This window comes from Henckelia pumila, chromosome 2, assembly GCF_033568475.1.
Source record: "Henckelia pumila isolate YLH828 chromosome 2, ASM3356847v2, whole genome shotgun sequence".
Classification (NCBI taxonomy): Eukaryota; Viridiplantae; Streptophyta; class Magnoliopsida; order Lamiales; family Gesneriaceae; genus Henckelia; species Henckelia pumila.
This window is the reverse complement of record NC_133121.1, coordinates 14,801,775-14,823,304: the sequence shown is the minus strand read 5'-3', so window position 1 is coordinate 14,823,304 and position 21,530 is coordinate 14,801,775. Positions and strand designations below refer to the sequence as shown.

The 21,530-nt window shown below is 33.4% G+C and overlaps 2 protein-coding genes and 1 long non-coding RNA gene across 4 annotated transcripts; 2 read left to right on the top strand and 1 right to left on the bottom strand.

The window, feature by feature from the left end:
- Positions 1–7,309: 7,309 nt before the first annotated feature.
- LOC140884679 (uncharacterized) lies at positions 7,310–9,315 on the top strand. Of its 2 annotated transcripts, none has more exons than XR_012150698.1 (4): positions 7,310–7,403; positions 8,160–8,201; positions 8,724–8,922; positions 9,046–9,315. It is a non-coding gene; the product is annotated as an uncharacterized lncRNA (long non-coding RNA). The 2 variants fall into 2 exon arrangements; XR_012150699.1 differs by having other exon boundaries at positions 7,337–8,065.
- A 6,209-nt stretch (positions 9,316–15,524) lies between these two features.
- Positions 15,525–17,573, top strand: LOC140884218 (uncharacterized). Its single transcript, XM_073290902.1, has one exon. The coding sequence runs from the start codon at positions 15,713–15,715 to the stop codon at positions 17,486–17,488; it is 1,776 nt and encodes a 591-aa protein (XP_073147003.1). The 5' UTR covers positions 15,525–15,712; the 3' UTR covers positions 17,489–17,573.
- Positions 17,574–17,750: 177 nt separating this feature from the next.
- LOC140884803 (high mobility group B protein 7-like) lies at positions 17,751–19,558 on the bottom strand. Its single transcript, XM_073291663.1, has 8 exons — positions 19,403–19,558; positions 19,008–19,090; positions 18,866–18,917; positions 18,665–18,763; positions 18,501–18,558; positions 18,368–18,412; positions 18,195–18,281; positions 17,751–18,009 (listed from the first exon to the last, which is right to left on the bottom strand). The coding sequence occupies exons 1-8, from the start codon at positions 19,525–19,527 to the stop codon at positions 17,926–17,928; spliced, it is 633 nt and encodes a 210-aa protein (XP_073147764.1). The 5' UTR covers positions 19,528–19,558; the 3' UTR covers positions 17,751–17,925.
- Positions 19,559–21,530: the final 1,972 nt, after the last annotated feature.

The window sequence follows — 21,530 nt, the reverse complement described above, 5'->3', positions numbered from 1 at the left end:
AATCTGTAAATAATAATAATAATTATTATTATTATTATTATTATTATTATTATTATTATTATTATAATAATAATAAATAACATATTGAAAATTAACCAACTGATCAAATGCTATTAACCGACGGTAATATATGATTTAACCTACTGAAATATAACCAACTGATTTAATTTTTTCAACCGACTGAAATATATAACTTATCCGACTGAAATAAATGTTTCAACAAACTGAATGACATATCAAATTACTTGAGCAATGGATAACCCACAAATAGAGGTGTCAAAACGGGCAAGCGGGGCGGGGCGGCCCACGCCACAACCCGTCGTAACCCACCATTAGGCGGGGCGGGGCGGGCCGGCCCACCTTTTAGACGGGTTGAGAAAACGCCAACCCAACCCACCTATTTTAAGTCGCCGGGCGGGTCAACCCGACGGGCTAATGTGTAAATTGACGGGTTTTTGCGGGCCAACCCGCAACCCACCACAACCCATTATTAGGCGGGGCGGTGCGTGCCGGCCCATCTTTTAGGCGGGTTGTAAAATTGCCAGTCCAATCCACTAATTTTGTACGGCAGGACAGGCCAACCCGACGACCCTACCCATTTTGACATCTCTACCCACAAACATGAAAACTTAAATGACGAAACAAAATACCTTATATTGATCTTCCAATAATCCTATGAAAAAACATTTTGTAAGAATGAGAATGTCATTAAGCTTTGGCTTCCATCTAGATTTCTTTCGAGAGAAAAAAATGAAGAGGTTAAGAATGCTACAAAATAAATGAAGAATGAGAGTGAAAAATGGAAGAAAAAATATAAAATAGCATTGAAGTTGAAGGGAAAAATAGGGAAGAAGAAAGGCAAACAAGAGAATGAGGAGGAATCCGTTTCTTTTTTTTTTTGTGGGGTTTCTTCCATTTCTCAAGACCCACAAAACCAAAACCCTGTTTGAGATTAATTAATATTTAGAATAAATGTTAATTAAAAAAAAGTCTATTGACCAAACAAAAATTTTTGTGGAGCCTTTAAGTTTAAAAGAAATTTGTGTGGGGTCATTTTTGCAAATGACCCTACAAAAGTTTGACAAATTACAAATTAATTAAAATTACAAAATGTTTCATACTTGATAAATTAATCATTACGGCAACATGTTTTGCAAGTGCGTTCAACCAAATCATGACAAAGTTAATGATGCAACCTGACTAAGCTAATTCACCGACCACATTCTCTATTAATTGATCTTCTTTGTCCACTCCCATGAGAACTTTCAAGTAATTCAAGTAATTCAGCTAATTTAAGAAGTTGCTGTATTATCGTCATGAATAATGTTTCACCAAGACCCGATTTTGTAGGGTATTCATTGTGTCTTCGGGAATGTTTTCTGTGTCAGATTGAGATCTGCTTCTTTGTCACTCCCATAAGAACTTTCGACTAATAATTCAGCTAATTTAAGTCGTTGCTGCATTACCGTCAAGAATAATGCTTCACGGGGATCCGATGTTGTAGGACGATTCATTATGTATTCAAGAATGTTTTCTGTGTTAGATTGTCTAGGATCTTGAGACATTTTGGAACAAATTAGGTGTTCACAGTGGGAGAGATAAGAGAATACAGTATGAACAATTATAAATAAGATCATAAGAAATGATGTATTTATAGATTTTTTTAAAAATATATATATTAATTGAACAAAGGCTAAGCGGTGTCAAATTTCATTCGCTTAAATTTTATCAAGCAATGATAAAATTTTATTTTAAACAATAAAGTAAAATAAAAGAGAGAGCACGCAGCATCGTGCGCTGCAGCTTTGAGCCACTATGCATGCGCGTGGTGAGCTGCGGTGTGCTTGCCCTCAATATTTTTTTAAAAAATGGAATGTCCGGAACATTTCTGCTCAAGGGGCATTTGGAGAAACTGTGTTTCCCTAAGAACACACTTTAACACTGGTTTAGTCATAGCCTCATAATTTAAATTGGGATATTTTGAAGTGTTTAAATCAAATGGAGAGAAGAGGCACACGTTTGGAAAGCTTCCTAACTATTGGTCCGATCGATTTGATTCCAGAATAGCCTATTAACCAAACGGCACTGGGAATCAGGGATGTTATTCAAAACAGAGATTATTGTCATCTCATCTCCCAAGGAAAGCTTGGAAACAAAGTAACTGGGAATTTTCTCTACTCCCCCACCCAATCTTCACTTTACGCCATGCTAAGACCCAAGACCCAAGTGGAATCTCTACAGGAACTAGTCTCTAAGATTTCGCGCATAGGAGATCCGGACACAGCCCCAGCATTATGGGGATAGATGTAGATCGATCACCCCAATGGACAACCAACCACATAGAGTGGTCTCTACAAGTCCATAAAAGATCAATATCACAAGGAGTATAACCTTTTTCCAACACACACACCACAACTTCTTTCACCAGAAAGCTTCCCTACAACTGAAATCTGTTCCAAATCAAGTTTTCCAGTAGAAACTAACTACAATATGTTCAAAATCAAGTTCCAGTAGAAACTTTATATGCCACTGATTTCTGATCAGAATGCAGTGCAATATATGATTCAAAAAGACTATATGCTAAAATCAGTTAAGAAGATGCAGTCAATTATCAAGATCCATACTTGAGGAACGTAACACTTCCACTGAAGAGCTACGCACAACCATCAAATCTAACTAACAATTTGTATAAGAATATAAATCAAAATAAGATTACCAACAATTTCCTACGCATCAGCACCTTCAATTCTCCTCTTCTTTCTGCTCGAATCCACCTCTTTGTCCCTCCTCCTCTTGTTTTTCTTCTCCTTCCGCTGCGCATGGTCAGTTTTCGAAGCTATTTGTACAACTTCATCTTCAACACCAACATCCCTTGGTTTCTTTTCAATCGCTGCGCGTGAGCTGTCGGGATTCGGTTCCACCTTAGTTCGCTTGCTGTGGAATTGGAGCAGGTGATCGAAGGCTTCGGAGGTTCGTTGCAGATACATAGAGACAGCCGCAGAAGCGCCATTATCGACGGCGGCGAATCGGGACAGTAGCTTCGCTGCTCGAGAGAGGGACATGGGCCTTGTCCACACAACGTTTCCCGAGATCTTCCTCATTCTCAAATTTTGAATCCAAACGAACAAAGGTGCTGATTGAAGAACTGTGGCGACTGTCTTCCCCTTCTATATGGCCGCCGCTTCTTTTAGGGTTCACAATTTTATTTGCTTTGTATAGTTTCAAGAATATATATATACTAGCTTAGTTACCTCGCATATACGCATTATGTATGCAATGTTATGTACAAATATTATGTTTAGTATGTATATAATATAAATATTTTTTTCAAGTATTTGATTTTAAATTTTTTTTTTTTTGTAATTTGATAATTTGTGGGGTTTTTTAAAAAAAAAATTAAAAATGAACATACCAAAAAGACCACTAAGTTGATTTTGTTATATATATATGTATGGATATGAAGGAAAAAGATCATCTGTTGTGGAGAGAGAAACATCATTGGTGTTATGCATTGAAAAAGCCTTGATTTGCAATATTTTATGTGTGTAATTATTTAAACATATTAGAGAAGTTAATTCAATGCACAGTATCTGATGTTGTTTATTTCTCCACAGCAGATGATCCAGATCCGGATATGGATGATAATGGGTCAAATCTCGACCGGATGAAACTTGTACAAACCCAACTCATACTTAAATTTAAACGGATTGCTAGTTAAACTTATCAAATAATTTTTTTGATATATGTAATTTTTTATTCACGAAAATTCTTATAAAATCGTCATCTGTCAAAAATTTGGTAAAACAAATATCTTATTTGATCTGACGCATAAAAAAGTGTTGCATTTTGTTATAAATATAGATTGAATTGATTCATCTCATAAATATAAATCAAATTTGTTTTATAATAGAACTACTCTTTTTATTTACATCATCATAAGAAAAAATAAATAAAGTATTCAAGTCAAGACTCTTGTTACAAAATTAACTCGATCGAAATAATAAGTAAACGAATTAATCGAGCCAAATAGATCATAAATTAATTTTTTCCTTTTCCAAAAAACGTACATAGCCAACACCGTCCATTGGCAAAATCCATCACCATCCATTGTGGGTAAAACTCTCTCGACACCATACACAAAATTCAAAGGTAAGATAATAATAATAATAATAATGCAGCTGAGTAGCTGACAGGGGAGCCGAGCAAGCAGATACATCAACTACACAAGCTACCACCAAAACAAAGAAAGGCCAAATAGCTAATGAAAATCAGTGATTACTTCCATTATGATTCAAATATACAAGAGTCACATCCAAAGATGCATTTTTATATTTGTTATTACACGTTTTCTGGCCAGAACTCCCTAAAAAATGCCCTCTCAAATTCCTTCTCCTCCAACTGCTTTTCGAACTCTTGCATTTTCTTCATCTTCTTAGACATGCCCTTTGCTTTCTTTTTGGACACCTGAGAACATATATAGTATGTATTAAGCACCTTCATCAATTTCATTTCATTGTCATGTCTATGAATCCACATTCAACACAAAGAAAGTACACTAGAAACCTTAACAAGAATTTGTTACGCTTTACCTTCTTTCCACAATTTCAATGTCAACAATTGCACCAAATCCAAATCCTATTTGTAAACTAGTTATACTATATTGGCTACTGAATACTTTAATAAGCACGACTATACTTCCATCGAATACAGTCGCTCATATTTATGTTCTTCATTGATAATATCAAAAGAGATTGAGCCAACTAACCACTGAAACTATCTATTCTACATTTTCTTATTCAAGCTATTTGGTAATGTACTGTACAGGGAAAAAGAGTGAACAATTTCATATTCATTTTCCAAAATGGAAGTAATGGTTACTTTTGGTTCTTCCACATCGTGAGCTTTTGACTGGACTGCCGCCTTCTTTGGTTTATCTGCTCCCAATCCTCGCTTATTTTTCTTCACATAGGCCTGTATAGGTTCCAACCTGCCCTGTGCGAAAAAAGTGCAAATTATCAGAAAACTACATACAATTTGTAGAAGTTCCAAAAGAAAAAAAAAATACAGGCGTTTGATGCAAAAGAGAGAAGAAGTGGAGTCCTGTTCATGATTCGTTGTTCTCAATTCAGAACACAAATAGTTAACCCCAAAAAAAAAAAAAAACAATTTTACCATTCAAAATTTTATGAGCTGAATGGCGTCGACGCAACACTGACACTGTTGGTGTGTTAATTTGTGTCCCACATCGCTGCTGATAGTTTTAGTTTTTAGCCAAACGTAATTGGACAAAAAATATATGATGAAGGAAACCAAAATATTGTACAAACCCTTCGCTACTTGTGCTTGGAGACATAGCATCACACCCTCACAAACCTGAGGATCAGACATGCATATTGTTGGTCTTTAATACATAGAAAACCGGTCAAAAACAATTTCGACTTTAGACAAGGGTATGTTATTAATCATCATTGAACTCAATATCATACCCCAATTATATTTTTCTTGTGTTCTTACTTTCAAAGTGGGGTTAAATAATAGGTTCTCCAAAGAACACAAAAAAATGCATAACTAAGATGTATAGTTTAACAATGTAAGGCGGGCTCAAATATTAAAAAACTAGTCACATGGCCAAGTTTAGGCAAAGTGGTATGACAGACAAGGAAGCAAAGCTAGCATAACATGAGAAAATGGTTGAGAAGGAAAAGGGGTGTCATCAAGAAGACAATATATTCATAAAATGAAAGAATGATAACCCGTCCAAATGGAATCACAAAAAAAAAAAAAAAGAAATGAACCATATGCCCCTAACCCTAAATTAAAGTTCTTTAAGACATAAAAGTTAATTTTAGCTCCACGACAATCACATCTTCTAATAGTCGTAGCTTCTTTTCTTATCATAAACAGGGGCAGCAAGCAGCCTCGAATGAATTGGGCAAATAGAACAACTTGCAGCTCAAGAAAAAACAAAAGAAAGCACAGAGAGAAGTAAGAGATGACCAAGAACCCAGGATTAAATGAAAAAAGACAATCCAACACTTCAATTTGCCAAGTTGGGGCTGAAAAAGAAACTATAATCGGACCACTTTAAAGATGCCAACACATTATATAAAAGCTTAAGTTTGGCCCAACTCAATCTTTAATTTGGTCCCTTTGGTTTGAGGTAGGATAATTGAATGATTGATAGTTTGATTGATACAAGGTTTATAAAGAAAGGATATGTCTTGTGTTTGGATAAATTACTACAATCACGGTTACTGTACAATGCTCATACACTATCTTGGGGTTTTTCGGTGGATCTGTTATCTCATTTGAACAGTAAATTTTGACAATCCCAAGGTGAATTTGACTACCCTAAAAACCATTCAAACATAGGATTGTGAATTAATCCAGGGTTAATGACCCCTACTAACAACTAAAATTGAACACCAAGACTAATAAATCCTATCCACGAACAGCAAAACATGACCATTAATCCTTAAGGTGCACGACACATTGATGTTTTTCTACTTTCTCGAAAATCCATCTCCATGAAAAATAAACAAAATCAAATTAAGCTTCGCCAATAACATAGCTCTAACCATATGTATAAATTACTCGTAACTACAGTATTCTTGGTGGCATCTGATGTAAAACACAAAAAATCAAATTGCAAAGTCATCATTTAACTAATCAAGAACCTGTTCGGAAATACCAAGGCCGGTCCCTTCTTTCCAACCGTGCTTCTTCAACAACTGAACAAACCCCAAAAAAGATTCAGAAATCAGTAATAATTATGATCACAAAAGTGATTTTAACGCAACAAAAACCCGAAATGCAGAAGAATTTTTTAAAAGGGGTAGATGATTCATACCCGAAAGCCAATATTCGAGGAGTCGATTGGGGTCGAAGCGGAGGAGCAAGCGTCCCCAGTTTCAGCTCTCAATTCCATTGCGAATTAATGTTGATTTTGATCCTGTGTTGATATAGAATTTAATGGGTCGGTCCAGACCTCAGCCCAGAACTGATTATTGGCCCATATTGTAATTAGAATGGGCCCATTTCCCGAAACTACGGCTTATTTATACTTAAAAGCAATTAGCTTGAAAATGTACCATACATCTACATATATGAAAGCCTGCTAATTCAAAAAATGGCCAGTTTACTTCCGGTTGCCCGTCATCCCAGATACACGTGTAACAGGATCTACATATATGAAAGCCTGCTAATTCAAAAAATGGCCAGTTTACTTCCGGTTGCCCGTCATCCCAAATACACGTGTAACAGGATTCTTTCTCCACTGCAGAAAAAGGGATGGCGCACCAAAACAAAACTGGTTTAAGCGATACAAGTCATTACTTCTTTCGTTCTTCATTTTTCTTCACTTGATTACATATCCTACGTGGATTGGAAAGCTTCGATTTCGGGTTAAGCTTTCTTCTCTTCTCTGTTTTTGGTTTTTATTCTTTGACTCCTTTCGTTCTTCGTTTTTGTACGAGAGCTTCACCTCCAGTAAGTATTGGGACTCTGACTTCCATCGGCTTTCTTGGCTTCACTGTAATTCCTTTGGCTTAGAGTGTTGTTCCCTCCTCTTGGATTGGAAAGCTTCGATCTCTTCTCTTGGTTTTTGTTTTTGTTTTTTTTTTTTTTTTGGTTCTCCGACTTCTTTCGACCTCCGTTTTTCTACTTCAATTCTTCTTCGAAGAGGTATTGGAAAGCTTCGGGTGGTTAGTGTTTTCTATCTTGACTCCCTTCTAATTCTTTGTGTTCTACCTTCACTTTGTTCATCTCTGGGTTTCGTTTGGGTTTTCTGATTTCTTGAGATCCCTCACTTTCGTTGAACTGTAAATAGAAATAATCTCGAAATATTTCATTCCTTCTTCGCGGCCCTTCGGGTGTGCTTTGTGTTGCTTCTTCGATCTTCTTAAGGATGATGATGATTATCTTTGTTTAGCATAAATTTTCTTTGGAAGTGAGTTATGTGAAGTGATTTCATTTCTTTTTTCAATTCTGTCTCCCAAATTTATTTTAGTTTTTCCCAGTGCAATCTTTGTCTTAAAATTTGATTGCTGAATTGCTACATTTAAATGTAAGTTTAGATTTTTCCCGTGGACATTCAAGTGTTGTTTATGTAAACATAATATCAAATTTTTCTTATTTTTGTGCTTCCACATTGCTAACAGATGCAAGAGTATTTTTTGCAACAAGTGAATGGGTTGTGCAAGGTAATGCTTGTGGATTTGTCTTATTGTTTGTTTAGCCTTTTCTTTCTCCAGTTTGAATTTTTAATATGCAAAAAACTGTTGCCTTCTATTGTGATGTATGATTGTTAAGTTGCTGGTTATCATAATATTGTGACTATTACGAGATTTTTGGCATGATGGGATTTTAAGCCAATGTATGGTTGGATTTTCAATTTATTTATGATTAAAATTAATTCTTGATTGAATGAGTAGATATTACAAACTAAGGACTCAAGTTCTACTGAGAGTGGGAGGAAAATCTCAATTAGTGTAATCAAGTAATTCTCATGAAGTATATCAGATGTGCTTTTAACACTAAATGATTCCCTACAAAATCAAGTAATCAACACCAATACAAAAACTTCGGGTGTTTGGGGATAGGTACTATTCATTTGATAACATTTTGCTTTACAGAAATTGATAGGATAACGATGTACTTTCTTCTGTGAGAATTCCATATGGTAAATTGAATTGATTTGCTAAAATTTTCTTTGATGGTCTAAGCATCGCCTTATGCCATTAGAAGAAGAACGGGATAGGATCAAAACTGATGTCAGCTGTATCATGCCTGCCGCGTTTGTCTCATTCAAAAGTCGGTGGGTTGCTGTTGTTTGTGCGTGAATAGCAAAGTGTGCTTGGAAGGGAATTGACGTGGTGGCAGAGTTCTGTGGATCTGGAAAGGGTGATGCTGATTGGACTGCAGGTTCAATAGCATTCTTTGTATTGCAGTTCCCTTTGAATTTTTTGCTCATAGTTCCTTTTCTTGTCTTTCTTCTCACCACATTGATGGAATTTTGAGTTTATTTTTGTTTGTTGTTTCTCCTAGGGCAATGAGTGGCTTCGTTCCTTTTGAGCAGACATTGACTGCTAGATTATCTCTTTTCAATCCATCACTCTCTCAGGTGCAAGATTTTCTTGAGAAGAGGCCTCCAAAGTGATATTCTTTGTTTTCTTTTAGTTATTTTTGAAACATCTTGAAAATAATGCAATGTATTTAAAATAAATTCTCATTTTCATGGATTACGAACGAGAAACTTTGGCTTGTGATGTATGCGCTTCTCACTTGTCAATGCATTAGGGGAAAATTGAAATATTATGTGCTCCGTATACTTCAAAGTAACAATGAAATGATATAGTTTGATGGCAAGAAGAATGAATGATATATTTCTCTTCCTGGAATTGATGCCTTGGTGACGAAGCTGAAGGACAAAAATAAAAATGTTTATCTGGTCTCTGGTGAATTTCGGTAAATGATAAATGTAAGTTGTGTAATTTGAGTCTGCACTCAGTTGTTACTTAGAATTTATCCCCTTCATAGGAGATTTTTCTGGAAATATTGCCACAGTTTTAAATGCATAACCAGAGTTGAGAAAGCCCTTACTGGTTCAACAATTTACACTTTAGCATCTATAATTTAGTACTAACAATTATTTTGCTGATTGCTTTAGCCACTTAAATTACCATTAATACTTTTACCATGAAATCTAATAATTCAAAGGCACTTCACTTAATAAAAAATGTTACGTAGGAATTATAACATTTTGCATTCTAACACATGCTTTGTTACATTCTTGGATCACATTATAATTCACGGAAAAACCTAATGTAAGTTTATGGTAAGGTTGATTTTCCTGGTTCAATAGTGCAAATCTTCTAATAATTGCTTTGTCCACTAAAATGCCTATCTTTTGATACCGTGCTCTCAATATGTCAAATCTTTATATTCGTGTCTACTATAGCTAACCCGTACATGAAGGGTAACTTTTGCTAAAAAAAATGTGGTGTTCACTAATATATAAAGAAATTCGCCTACATTTTCAGTTGATATCGATCTTTAACTCTAACTTCCACTTGGTATGTCTAATAGGATAAATAAATGATTAGTAATAAGAGGGATTAAAAAATGAAAGACCTGGATAAATAAGATGGCTGGATAAGGAATAAAATATACGATGTTTGGTATGATTTTAATATTATAGATTAATTTTGTGTATTTTGTAGTGACCAAAAAACCCCTTTACAAAAAAAAATTTTCCATCTCGAATTGAAGAGTTATAAGCTTTAATTAATGTTTACCAAATTAAAAATTTTTGAAAATATTACATATGCACTGTATCGGTTGAAATTTTGATTTCGTGAATTAGTTTCACCTTTTGAAAAGTTAAAGTTTATATCAAAAGTTTGCACCGCATTATTTATTTTTCAGTAACAATTTTTCTGCCCATTGTTTTTTTTTTTTCCTACAGACTTTGTGTGTGTTGATCTTGCACCCCCATACAACAAAGAGGACCACATAAATTTGTTTATCATTCTTGATTTGTAATTAACAAGGCTTTCTTTTGCACTTTGATGTGACATAATAAATGAATCTCTATCGTTTATAGATTGAGACTTGAGAGTTTTCTCTAGATATCTATGTTTTATTAATTTATTTATGCTTTATTAATTTGCTTTCATTCACACCTTGCTGTGACACAATAAATAAATCTCTATCATTTATAAGATACAATTCAATTTAGCATATGAGTGTTATCTCAGTGATAGATTTAATGTCTCACGATTTGTATCGTCGATAATATATCATTAATTACGTCTATATGTAAAAAAATAAATTTTTGAATGCATGATTTGGATATTACCTTATCGTTAACCTATTCATAGATTGAGAGTTTTCTATGCATTTCTTTGCTTTATTAATTTATCTTTGATTATCTGCCTATTATAGCACCGTAAACATGGGTAAGCACCTCAATTGTTGAGGTGGCCCTACTTAGTATACTAGAGATCACGTTCATTTTGCATTCGGCTGAAATATTATCTATTATTAAATTTTCAGGTTATTATGTATTTTGATACGTTAAAATTTTAAGAATGAATTTTTTAAAAATATATATATGATTTAATTTAGTTCACTCAAGCTTGACTCCGTATTAAATTCTCATTTATTGCACCATCAACTTAGTACGATAATTCAAATCATATCCAACAATTGATTAATTATATGCTACTATATAAATAATATCCTCTAATTTTGATTCACAAAAACTGGTGTGAGATGGTCTTATGAGTATTATTATGATAAAAGTAATATTTTTTTATTGTAAATATGTACATAGTTAACTTGTACTGTTGTACATCTTACATGACATCTATTCTAATTAATTTGGTTACGACTTACATGGGGTTCACTCTTTTTATAATGCCAAAATCGACTTTAAAATCTTGAGACCTTACATTTGGGAATCATCTTTTGTCTCATTTTGCAGTGTTTATTCATGTTTTAGTCAAAATGGTTGATTCTGAATGGGACCTCATCCCACATGAGTCAGAGGTTCATTGGCTCATGCAGGGTTTAAATCAAGGGATGTGCACGAGCGGCAGAGACCTGAAAAAGGGAGCAACATGGTCAACTCTCAGAGCATACCCCCACAATATTTCAGTAGAGAACGTGCTCTACACGAGGATCGAACCCGCAACACTGGAGAATTTTTTTTCGTGTCACCTTAAATCTTACCAACTCGTTTATGTCTCTGTGTGCGTTTATTCATGTTTTAGTATCTAGGTACGTAATGTTTTCTCTTTGCAAGTATGCGGATGCATTAAACTTATCCCATATTTAGTCTACAAAATCGCTCATTTGTTCACTCGAGCGTCGTTCAAATTTTAGAAAATTTCTATCTTAGCTTGTTTTTTACTTATGACATTGTTAAATTTAAATCTTTGGATTATCAATATATGATGTCAGTTTTTATCCAAATGTAAAAAACTCACATGATCTGATAATGTTGAGATATGAATAGAATTACTCATGCAATACTTGCACAATATTATAATTTATAACCAACAAATATTATATTTATAGAAATTACAAATATTTTAAACATTAACCTATATATTAATTGAAGGGATTAGTTGAATGAGTGTGACAAGTTACAAGCGTGATTCATGGGTTGTGTTCCTTTATGTCGTTACGCGGTTTCCACTGATTTTTGAGTTTTGGTTTTAGCAATATATCCACTAGCAGTCTAGCTCATAATATTTGTCGAGTCGCTTTCGAATGATTAATCGAATTGTTGAACTATATATTTTATGTTCATCATTGGGTTTTTTATTTTACTATTTATAAATTATATATTCACGATTGATTTTATAGATACTAAAACAATTTACAATATTCTAGTTTTAAATCGTGCGAGGACACATTATAAATTTCAAGACCCCCACCCCACATTCACGGGAGATTTTCCCAGTAACTATCCTTGTCAAAAAACTAATCGTCTTGTTTTGGCACCAACATCCCCGTGTGTGAAGATAAACCACCTTTTATATATACTAGTATCCAGGAGTGCGTGCGCGTTACGTGTTTATGGGGTACATTTTTTAAAATAAAAATAACAAAAATAGAGAACAATTTTAAAAGCGTTTTTTTGTAAATAAATAAATTAATTTTATAAACGTGATATTTTCATAAAAAAGTAGTTATGAATGGATAAAATAAAATAGTATTTTGGTAATTAAATATATATTAATTAATGATAAAATAAAAAAGAGTGGGTTATACGAACATATCAATCCTTCAATTTTAATAAAATAGAATAGATTATATTTATATATATATATACCGGATTTTAGTGGTTGCACATGAATTTTTTGTACCCTAAGGTCCAGACATCCATCAAATCTATTTCGCATCAATTTTAGTTGTATTAGCCACGCTAATTTTATAATATTGAAAATTGGAGAAAACATCCATCGTTATTTATTTGTAGCAAAAATAATTGTTCCCCGTTAATTAATTAATTAATATATTATAAAACGATTAAATAAATGCATAATAACCAATTTAGTCATTTTCATATCTTTTGAATTAAGATTTCATAATGGTCGTCTACTTTTATAGTATGCAAGTGAAAGCTCACATGTATAAGCTAAGTTACGATGATGGCCAAGTGACAACTACATGATCAACTGAATGAAGTGGGAGGGCCATTTTTAGCATTGATTAATTGGGTTCTGACTCCATGTTGACAAAATTTTTCATTTTTTTTTTGTTATCATTATTATTCACATAATGTTACATTAAATTGGGATTCTTTAATATTTAATAACATTTGGGGGGAAAATGAATAAATTTATTTTTTAAAAAAATAAAATTTATTTTGAAACATGAAAAATTGATAAAATGTCAAATTTATACATGAACTATTGAAAATTATTTAATTGATATATGATTAAATTCAAAAGTCAATTTTACCCTTTACTTAAATTGTTTTTAAGTCCATACTGTTATTAAATTCAACTAGATATATTTTAAATTATTTTATGGATTAAAATTGAAAAATAAATTCATATTTACTATACTATAATAAATAAAAAGTTATGTATCATACATATAAAAAGTATATATCATAAATGAAAAGACATATGCATATATCATTGGGCGTGGGGGTGGGGGTGAGAAATCGGTAGTCTATGGAGGTCGGAGCACCATCACAGCATCGCGTGAATTTTGCTTATTGTATCGATTTAATTTGCACGATTATGACTATCAAATTTTTTTGTACTTGCTTTAGACATTTCTAAAGAATTAAATGATTTTTTTAATTTTATTTATAATTAAATATTTAATTATATAACTATTTATTTTATAACATTTTTTAAGTATAATAAATTATATTTTAACTATATATTCTGATTTATTGATGAATTAAATTTATTAATGTAAATGATAATATTATAAAATTAATAAAGAGAAAAACATAATTTTATTATATATTTATAAATATTTTTTAATATACGTTATTTTGGAATATATAACTCATTAGTTGTTATATACATATATATGTGTGTGTGCGCGCGTGTATTGTGTGTGTGTGTGTTGTGTTTGTGTGTGTATATGTATGGTTGTATTAATTAATATTCATGATGTTTTTATATAATGAGTACGATATCTTTATTATAATATAAAATTTAAATAAATATAAATTTATGTTTATAATTGTAATCAATAAAATAATTTTAAAAAATAAAATGTGTATCTATTTGAATTTAACAATAATATTGGACTTAAAACTAAGTTATGTAAAGAGTAAAGTTGACTTTATAATTAGATCATGTACCAATTAAATGATTTTCGATATTTCATGTATCAATATGACATTTTATCAATAGTTTATTTAGAAAAATGAATTATACTCTCTTTTAAAATAAAAAAAATTCCCATAAGTTGAATATTTAAAAGATGACAAGCAAATGCTACTTTTTCTGCTTGTTCTTTACAGCTGAGGTACTTGTTGAATATCAATTTTCATTACTAAATTCATCTTAAAGAGGGCCCGACCTTTTAAATGTTCTTGTTGGTCTAAAAAAAATCGTTACCTAAAGCAAATTTATTTTATAAGTATAGGAAATTAAAAGCCTGAATATCCGTTTAAAACGTAAAGTAATGACCAACATTGTTTATATTCCAATTTTTGTTAATCGCATTTTATTCGAAGTGTATGCAAATTTAATAATAACCTTCAAGAAGAAAGCAAGGCAAATCTTGATTTATTTTTTTGAGTGCCGACATAAATAGTACATTGGACTTCCATCAAATCAACTGATGTTCAATACATTTGAATGATACTTGAATCATTTTCACACAAATAATATTTAATCTCACACAACAAAATTAGCATAAATGACGTTTTTTTTCGATTTTCAGAAAATCATATTAAAACATAGGTAAAGCTCCTGTGGGAAAGCTATCGCGTTTATCCATAAGAAACGTCGATCCGAAAATAAAAAATAATATTTTTGATTTTCCATGAACCGGGTCCAGAAGGGAATACATATCACTGAAATATATACTCTCTTAATTGAAAATATTCCCGCAATTAATAAGCGGCGAGATAGATAAACACTGTTCATGTAAATGCTATGCCCATATTTTAATTTTTTAAATTTTAATGGTTACAATATAGTTGTTTTTAATAAATAAAATCAATATACACTTTGTAAATAATATAATAAAATGGTAAAAAATAAAAGTAAAAAATAAAAAGAAAAGAAGGTAATTTACTAGTGGGGGGGCTGGCAAAAGAGAAAATGAAGGGTGGGCTGCAGAATTTGAACCAGTGCGCTCCAACGTTCAATTTGGCATTCATATTACTCGTGTATGCAAAATAATAATGCATCAAACGGTCAGAAAATTGACATGTGACCCAATTCAATTTCATCCCCAAACAAAATTTTACTGAACCAAACTGTATATAAAATGGGGAGTACACAGTTCGTCTCCTCCCAGAGCTTTTACGCTTTGTTTTTAATCATTATTTCTACGATTCTTGCCGCCTACAAGAAATATTACAGCAAGCACATGCACCCTTTTTCTGTAAAGTTTTAGCACCACATTTAAAAATTCAAAACATTATCCCCCTTTTTCGTGCTCCTTTTTTTTGAAAATATCTGACAAGTTTACGAGAATATTTCCATTCTGGTCTTCCCCCAAAATGAGTTCTCTGATGTGGGTTCTCGAGCTTTTGGTGATGGCAACATTCTTCTTCGATCCGTCCACCTCCCAATCAGAAATCCCTCCTGTTTGTTCGCCTGCTGATAGAGCTGCTCTTCTTGGTTTCAAAGCTGGGATTTTGAAGGACACCACAGGCATTATGTCGTCGTGGGCGGGTGCCGATTGCTGCGGTGGTGGCTGGGAAGGTGTGGAATGTGATCCGATGAGCGGTCGAGTCATCAGGTTGATGCTGCAAAGGCCATTATCTGATGACATTTTCATGAAGGGAACTCTGTCTCCTTCTCTAGGCAATCTGCGTTTCTTGGAAATGATGGTGATAAGTGGGATGAGGCGAATCACCGGAGCGATTCCCGAGGGGTTTTCGAATCTCACTCACCTAACTCAGCTTATTCTTGATGACAATTCATTGAAAGGGACCATACCTGCAACATTAGGCCGCTTGCCTCTACTCCAGACACTTTCGTTGAGTGGGAACCTTTTGACAGGCCAAATTCCTGCCACAATTGGAAATTTGAAGGGCCTTCTGCAGTTGAATTTAGCCAAGAATTTACTGACGGGCACAATCCCATTATCTGTCAGCTCGCTTCAGGGCCTGGAGTCTCTTGATTTCGGCTTCAATTCGTTGTCTGGTTCCATTCCGGATTTTCTTGGGAAGCTTCAAAATTTGACATATCTCGTGCTCACAGGTAACCGGTTCTCGGGGCAGATACCGATTGCTTTGTGCAACCTAAACAAACTCTCGGAGCTTTCAATTGATCAGAATCTGCTGAGTGGAAGAATTCCAGCACAAATTGGGAAGTTGAAATCTGTTTCTGTAATGAAGCTGAGCTCTAACAAACTCACAGGTCAAATTCCAGAATCTATATCACAATTAGGAAACCTGTGGAATCTTAATTTGTCAAGGAATTTGCTTACCAATCCTTTGCCGACTGCTGCACTTTCAGAAGGTCTTCCTTCTTTATTGTCCATCGACCTTTCTTACAGCGGTCTCGATCTCGGAACAATTCCTGATTGGATCAGAAATAGAGAACTTTCTGAAATCCATTTGGCATGCTGTAAGCTTCGAGGGGCATTACCAAACTTCACAAAGACCGAGTCTTTGACCACCTTAGACCTATCTGATAACTATTTTACAAGTGGGATTTCAAATTTCTTGACAAAGATGACTAGTTTGCAGGCTCTAAGGATTTCAAACAACTTACTTAAAGCTGATCTTTCTTCAATCAGATTGCCACCCCAGATTTCTGTTCTTGATCTTCATTCGAACCAGCTCTTTGGTTCTCTGTCAGGGATTCTTAAAAACAAAACAGGTGAATTCATGGAGTATGTAGATGTATCAGGCAACCAAATTTCCGGAAGCATTCCTGAAATCAATGGGGGTTCGAGCATAAAAGTGCTGAATATGGCAAATAACAAGATTGTGGGCCATATTCCTAGTTCAGTTTCGAACCTCGATAAGATCACAAGGTTCGACATCTCCAGAAATCAAATAACAGGCACAATCCCAACAAGCCTAGGTCTATTGCTGAAATTACAATGGCTGGATTTGTCGATCAACATGCTCACAGGAAAAATACCAGAAAGCTTGTTGGGAATTGAAGCATTGAAACATGCAAGTTTTCGAGCAAATAGATTGTGCGGAGAAATCCCTCAAGGAAGACCATTCAATATTTTTCCGGCAGTTGCATATGCACATAACTTGTGTTTGTGTGGGAAGCCTTTGTTGTCTTGTAAGGGGGTGAAATTGAGAAAATGAGCCAGTAACATGCTGACCCTGTATTCATGTAACAAACTAGGCTCATTGCCATGATGGAATTTCTATTTGTCTTCAACATGTTTTTTAGAAACCAAGACACACATTCAATTATTACTCCATATTGCTGTAAAATTTCTATCAATTCCTGAATTTGACAACATGGGTTTCATCCTCAGGGAACAAAAAATCACAACCAATAAATCAGAGAGAATATAGCCTTGTTGAATAAGAAAAATGAACAAAGAAAAGTTTTAGATTTTTTTCCTTAAATCATCAATTGCAAACATCAAAAGCAAGTGATGCTAGCACATGAGACAAAGCAAGTAGCCAGGGCACTCCATCCTACTCAAGAAAGCATATAATCAAAATCCTATTACACTTGATAGGTAGTCAAAATTTACAACTTAGGATATTCTTAATAAGTTTCAAAATTCTAGCTACTCGTCCTCAACTTCAATCTCCTCCTCGACCCCTTTCTCTGTTTGTTCTTCAACTTCTTTCTCTGTTGAATCATCTTCATCCTAAAAGTAACATCAATTTAATTACAATGCCATACCAAAGGTTTGACCATTAGCAAGATATATTAACTGTCAATTACTCACAAAAACAAAAAATTTAAGGCAGCTATTAACAAAATAAGAATCATGGTTCTTCATTCATATTTCACCCATATATCAGAAAACTCCTAACTAAATCATTATCTTACTTGTTCATTTTCAGCATCATTGGATGCCACAGCCTTTTCATATTCTGCTTTAAGCTCTGCAGCTTTATCAATGAATGGCTTCTTATCCTGTTTTATCATTCGCTTATGATCAGAACGACAAAAAAACTGCTTAGTTCATGAAAAAATTCAAAAGACAAACAAAGAAACATTACTTCATCAGTCATGGATTTCCATTTCACGCCACCTTCTTTAGCCACCTAAAAGAACACAACACACTTCAAGGTTAACTTGGAAAAGAACCCATATAATTAGAATCAGTGGAAATCAGTATAACTTCAGCGTTACCAATGCAACACTCTTGCAGTCAGGATTAGCTTCCTTGAAAGTCTTCCGAAACTCCTCCCTATAAAATTTTCAGAAAACAAAATGTTCACAATCCCTGAAGAAAAAAACTAGTATAATGTTCCAATAGATAAATTAGAGTGTTTGTGTTTGTGATAGAGTAGTACATGAATACGAAGAAGGCAGTGGGAGGACGTTTTGGTGCATTTGGATTCTTCACTTTCTTTTCCTTCTTTGTTTTTGATTCAGTCGATTTCACCTTCTTCCTGGCAAAAAAAATATTTATATAAAACTCTGATACCATAAAATTATAATACATAGCATAACGTTTCAATAGGTAAATTAGAAATGATAAATGGCATTTTTACTTTTCAGTTGTTTTCTTCTGGTTCTCAGTAGGTATCTCCACGGCTTGAGTCTCTACAGAAGACCCGAGAAAAAGGATTAATTAGGTGAAAATTCCCTATCAAATCCCAACACCAATCACAAAGACAATATATCAACAAGTACCGAGGTTCATCTTAATTTTTGCATCAAGGCTACAGTCATGAAAGCTTATCAACGCCACTGGAACATCTTTGCTGCACTCTTCACTGCAATTTGTGCACCATGCCATTATAAAATCCAAAAATAAAAACACATTCATGTAGAAACTGCGTGCTCAAACTTCAAACAAAGATTTAACAACAAAGATTCGCATAGAAGGAAACTGAAACTAAATTAATACAGCATTTTCTTATACAGATTTACAATTCGAATTATCTCAAACGACAGGAAACTAAAAAATCAGCACTATTTTGGAAGCTGAATGTCAAAATTCTATAGTAAAGTAAAATCAGCAATAATTTCATAGCGACAAAAACATGAAAAACACACTAAAATGAGGAGCGCGGGGAGAGAGATACCATTTGGTAAAAGCACTGCCATCTCTAGCGCGCTTGAGAGAAGCAGCAGAAGAAGATGATTCCGCATCAACTCTCTTCCTGACTCTGTGAGGCGCCGATGACTTCGATGCTCCGCCGCCGGCCATTTTGTTCGAGATGCAAACGGAGAGGGGAATTTCAAATTAGCGGTTCAGAATAGAGCGAAATGATACAGCTTAGGTCTTTATTTGTACAGAAGATATGGAGGGACGCTTGAATTTTTTTGGATTTTGGGAGTGCAGTTGGCGCCGAGTTTTTTGTGCCTTTAAATTTTGGACCGGATCGATGACTTGTCATGTCTATAAGCCGTTGGATTGAAATATGTGATGGCAATTGCACAATTAGCCCTTCGGAATTGTTAATCTGGGTTCTCCATTAAAAATTCAATACTTGACAATTTTTTCTATTTTAAGTTTTTAACTATTCAACTATTTTCCTTAAAAAAAAAAAAAAGAGCCTATTCAACTATTTATTTTGACTTTATACATCTGAAAATGCAGAAGTTTAAAAAAAATATGAAAAATTTTAACTGGGCTAACTTTTTTTAAAAAAGGTCGCATAAATCTGATATTGGGACTAATTAATCTATGTATATAATTATATAAATTTCCAAAATTTTAATGATTTATGTTATTTTTTTAAAAACTGTATCTTGTTTTAAAAAAAAAATCCACGTCGTGATCGTTATGTGAAATAATATTGAAATCGAAGCAACCATCTTTAAGACCAATGTCATGACCGTTCCAACGAACCATGAAATGACGACTTCAAATTTGGCTCATTTTTCATCGAGTCGAGCTCGACCTTTGTTCTTAACTCACGAGCATATTCGAATTTTTATCGAGTCTAAATAAATTTAATAAATATAATTATAAATTTAAATATTCATTGAATTCATTAAAAATTAAATTTTATATTTAGATAAAAATATAATATTTTTATCAAAATGTGTAATTTCTTTCTTATAAATAAATTTAATCGATTTTTATATAACTTTTTTTTTCATCTAGATGTTGACTCAAGAGCCTACCAACGATTATATTAAATAGCTAACGAACCGAATATTATAAAACTTGAGCTCTTCAAGTGAGTTTTTATTGAATAAGTTTCAAATAACTCACCTACATGACTACATATCGCCATCTCGCCATCTCGGTTCATTTGCATCTCATTCTTGCGCCGCGCCTTCTGATCCAGCCCGAGCCCGTATAGGCACTTCCTCAGAGCTTAAACTCAGCAATGCAAATACAACACAAGCTGGCCACGAGGGGATACCGATGGGCTTAATTCCCTTTTTATTTGGGCCTGGGCTACGTGCTCTGCTTTGAAATACAAAGGATCCATCCTGTATGTATATATATATATATATTTAAAAGAATGCCCAACTGCCCAATCATATTTTTTTATTTGATTCACGATCACTAAAACCCGCTACCGAGTTTTAGTGGTTTTTTTTTTGCATCACTATAAGTTTTAGTGATCGCGAACCAAGTGGTAAAACATAATTGAACAACTGAAAATTATATTTATATATATATATATATTGCTACGATTTGTTTTTGATTAATTTTTTGGTGGTTTTTTTTACCAAAATTTTTTTGTGGTCAAGTGAACTCTTATATAAAAAGATTCGGCCATATCCATCATACCAACTAATAATGAATAATTCAAAAACATCAAAGGAAATTTACGATCTTTTTTATGTAATAATCTGTAATCCTATTATAATATATTTTCTCAATTTAAGTCTGCATTTGATTTTTTTATGTAACGAGCGAAAGTTCGTATTTTTTATTTACCCTTCTATTTTTTATGTTTTTATTGAAAAACAGATTGCACAAGCATATAACGCGCATATCCGAATATTAATTTTAATAAAAGGCTAACATTAATTGCATGTCCAAAAAAAAAAGACTACATTACATATTACGATGAAGGGGTGTTCTGAAAGAGAACATTTGGTATCACTGGAGATTAAGATTAGTGTTCTAAGAATCAATTCCATTAGATATTGTAATTGGTTCGTGGATGAACGAAGAATGATGCATAAATAAAAATGATAAATCAATATATTTAAATAAGATATTATTACACGATACTAATATTTTAT

Excerpts from the sequence above, each read along its gene's own strand:
- LOC140884218 (XM_073290902.1), top strand. The coding sequence starts at position 15,713 with ATGAGTTCTCTGATGTGGGTTCTCGAGCTTTTGGTGATGGCAACATTC.
- LOC140884803 (XM_073291663.1), bottom strand. The coding sequence starts at position 19,527 with ATGGCCGGCGGCGGAGCATCGAAGTCATCGGCGCCTCACAGAGTCAGG. Across the intron at positions 19,091-19,402 it reads GGCAGTGCTTTTACCAAATG|TGAAGAGTGCAGCAAAGATG; the intron begins GTATCTCTCTCC and ends CACAAATTGCAG. Across the intron at positions 18,918-19,007 it reads AAAAATTAAGATGAACCTCG|AGACTCAAGCCGTGGAGATA; the intron begins GTACTTGTTGAT and ends GGTCTTCTGTAG.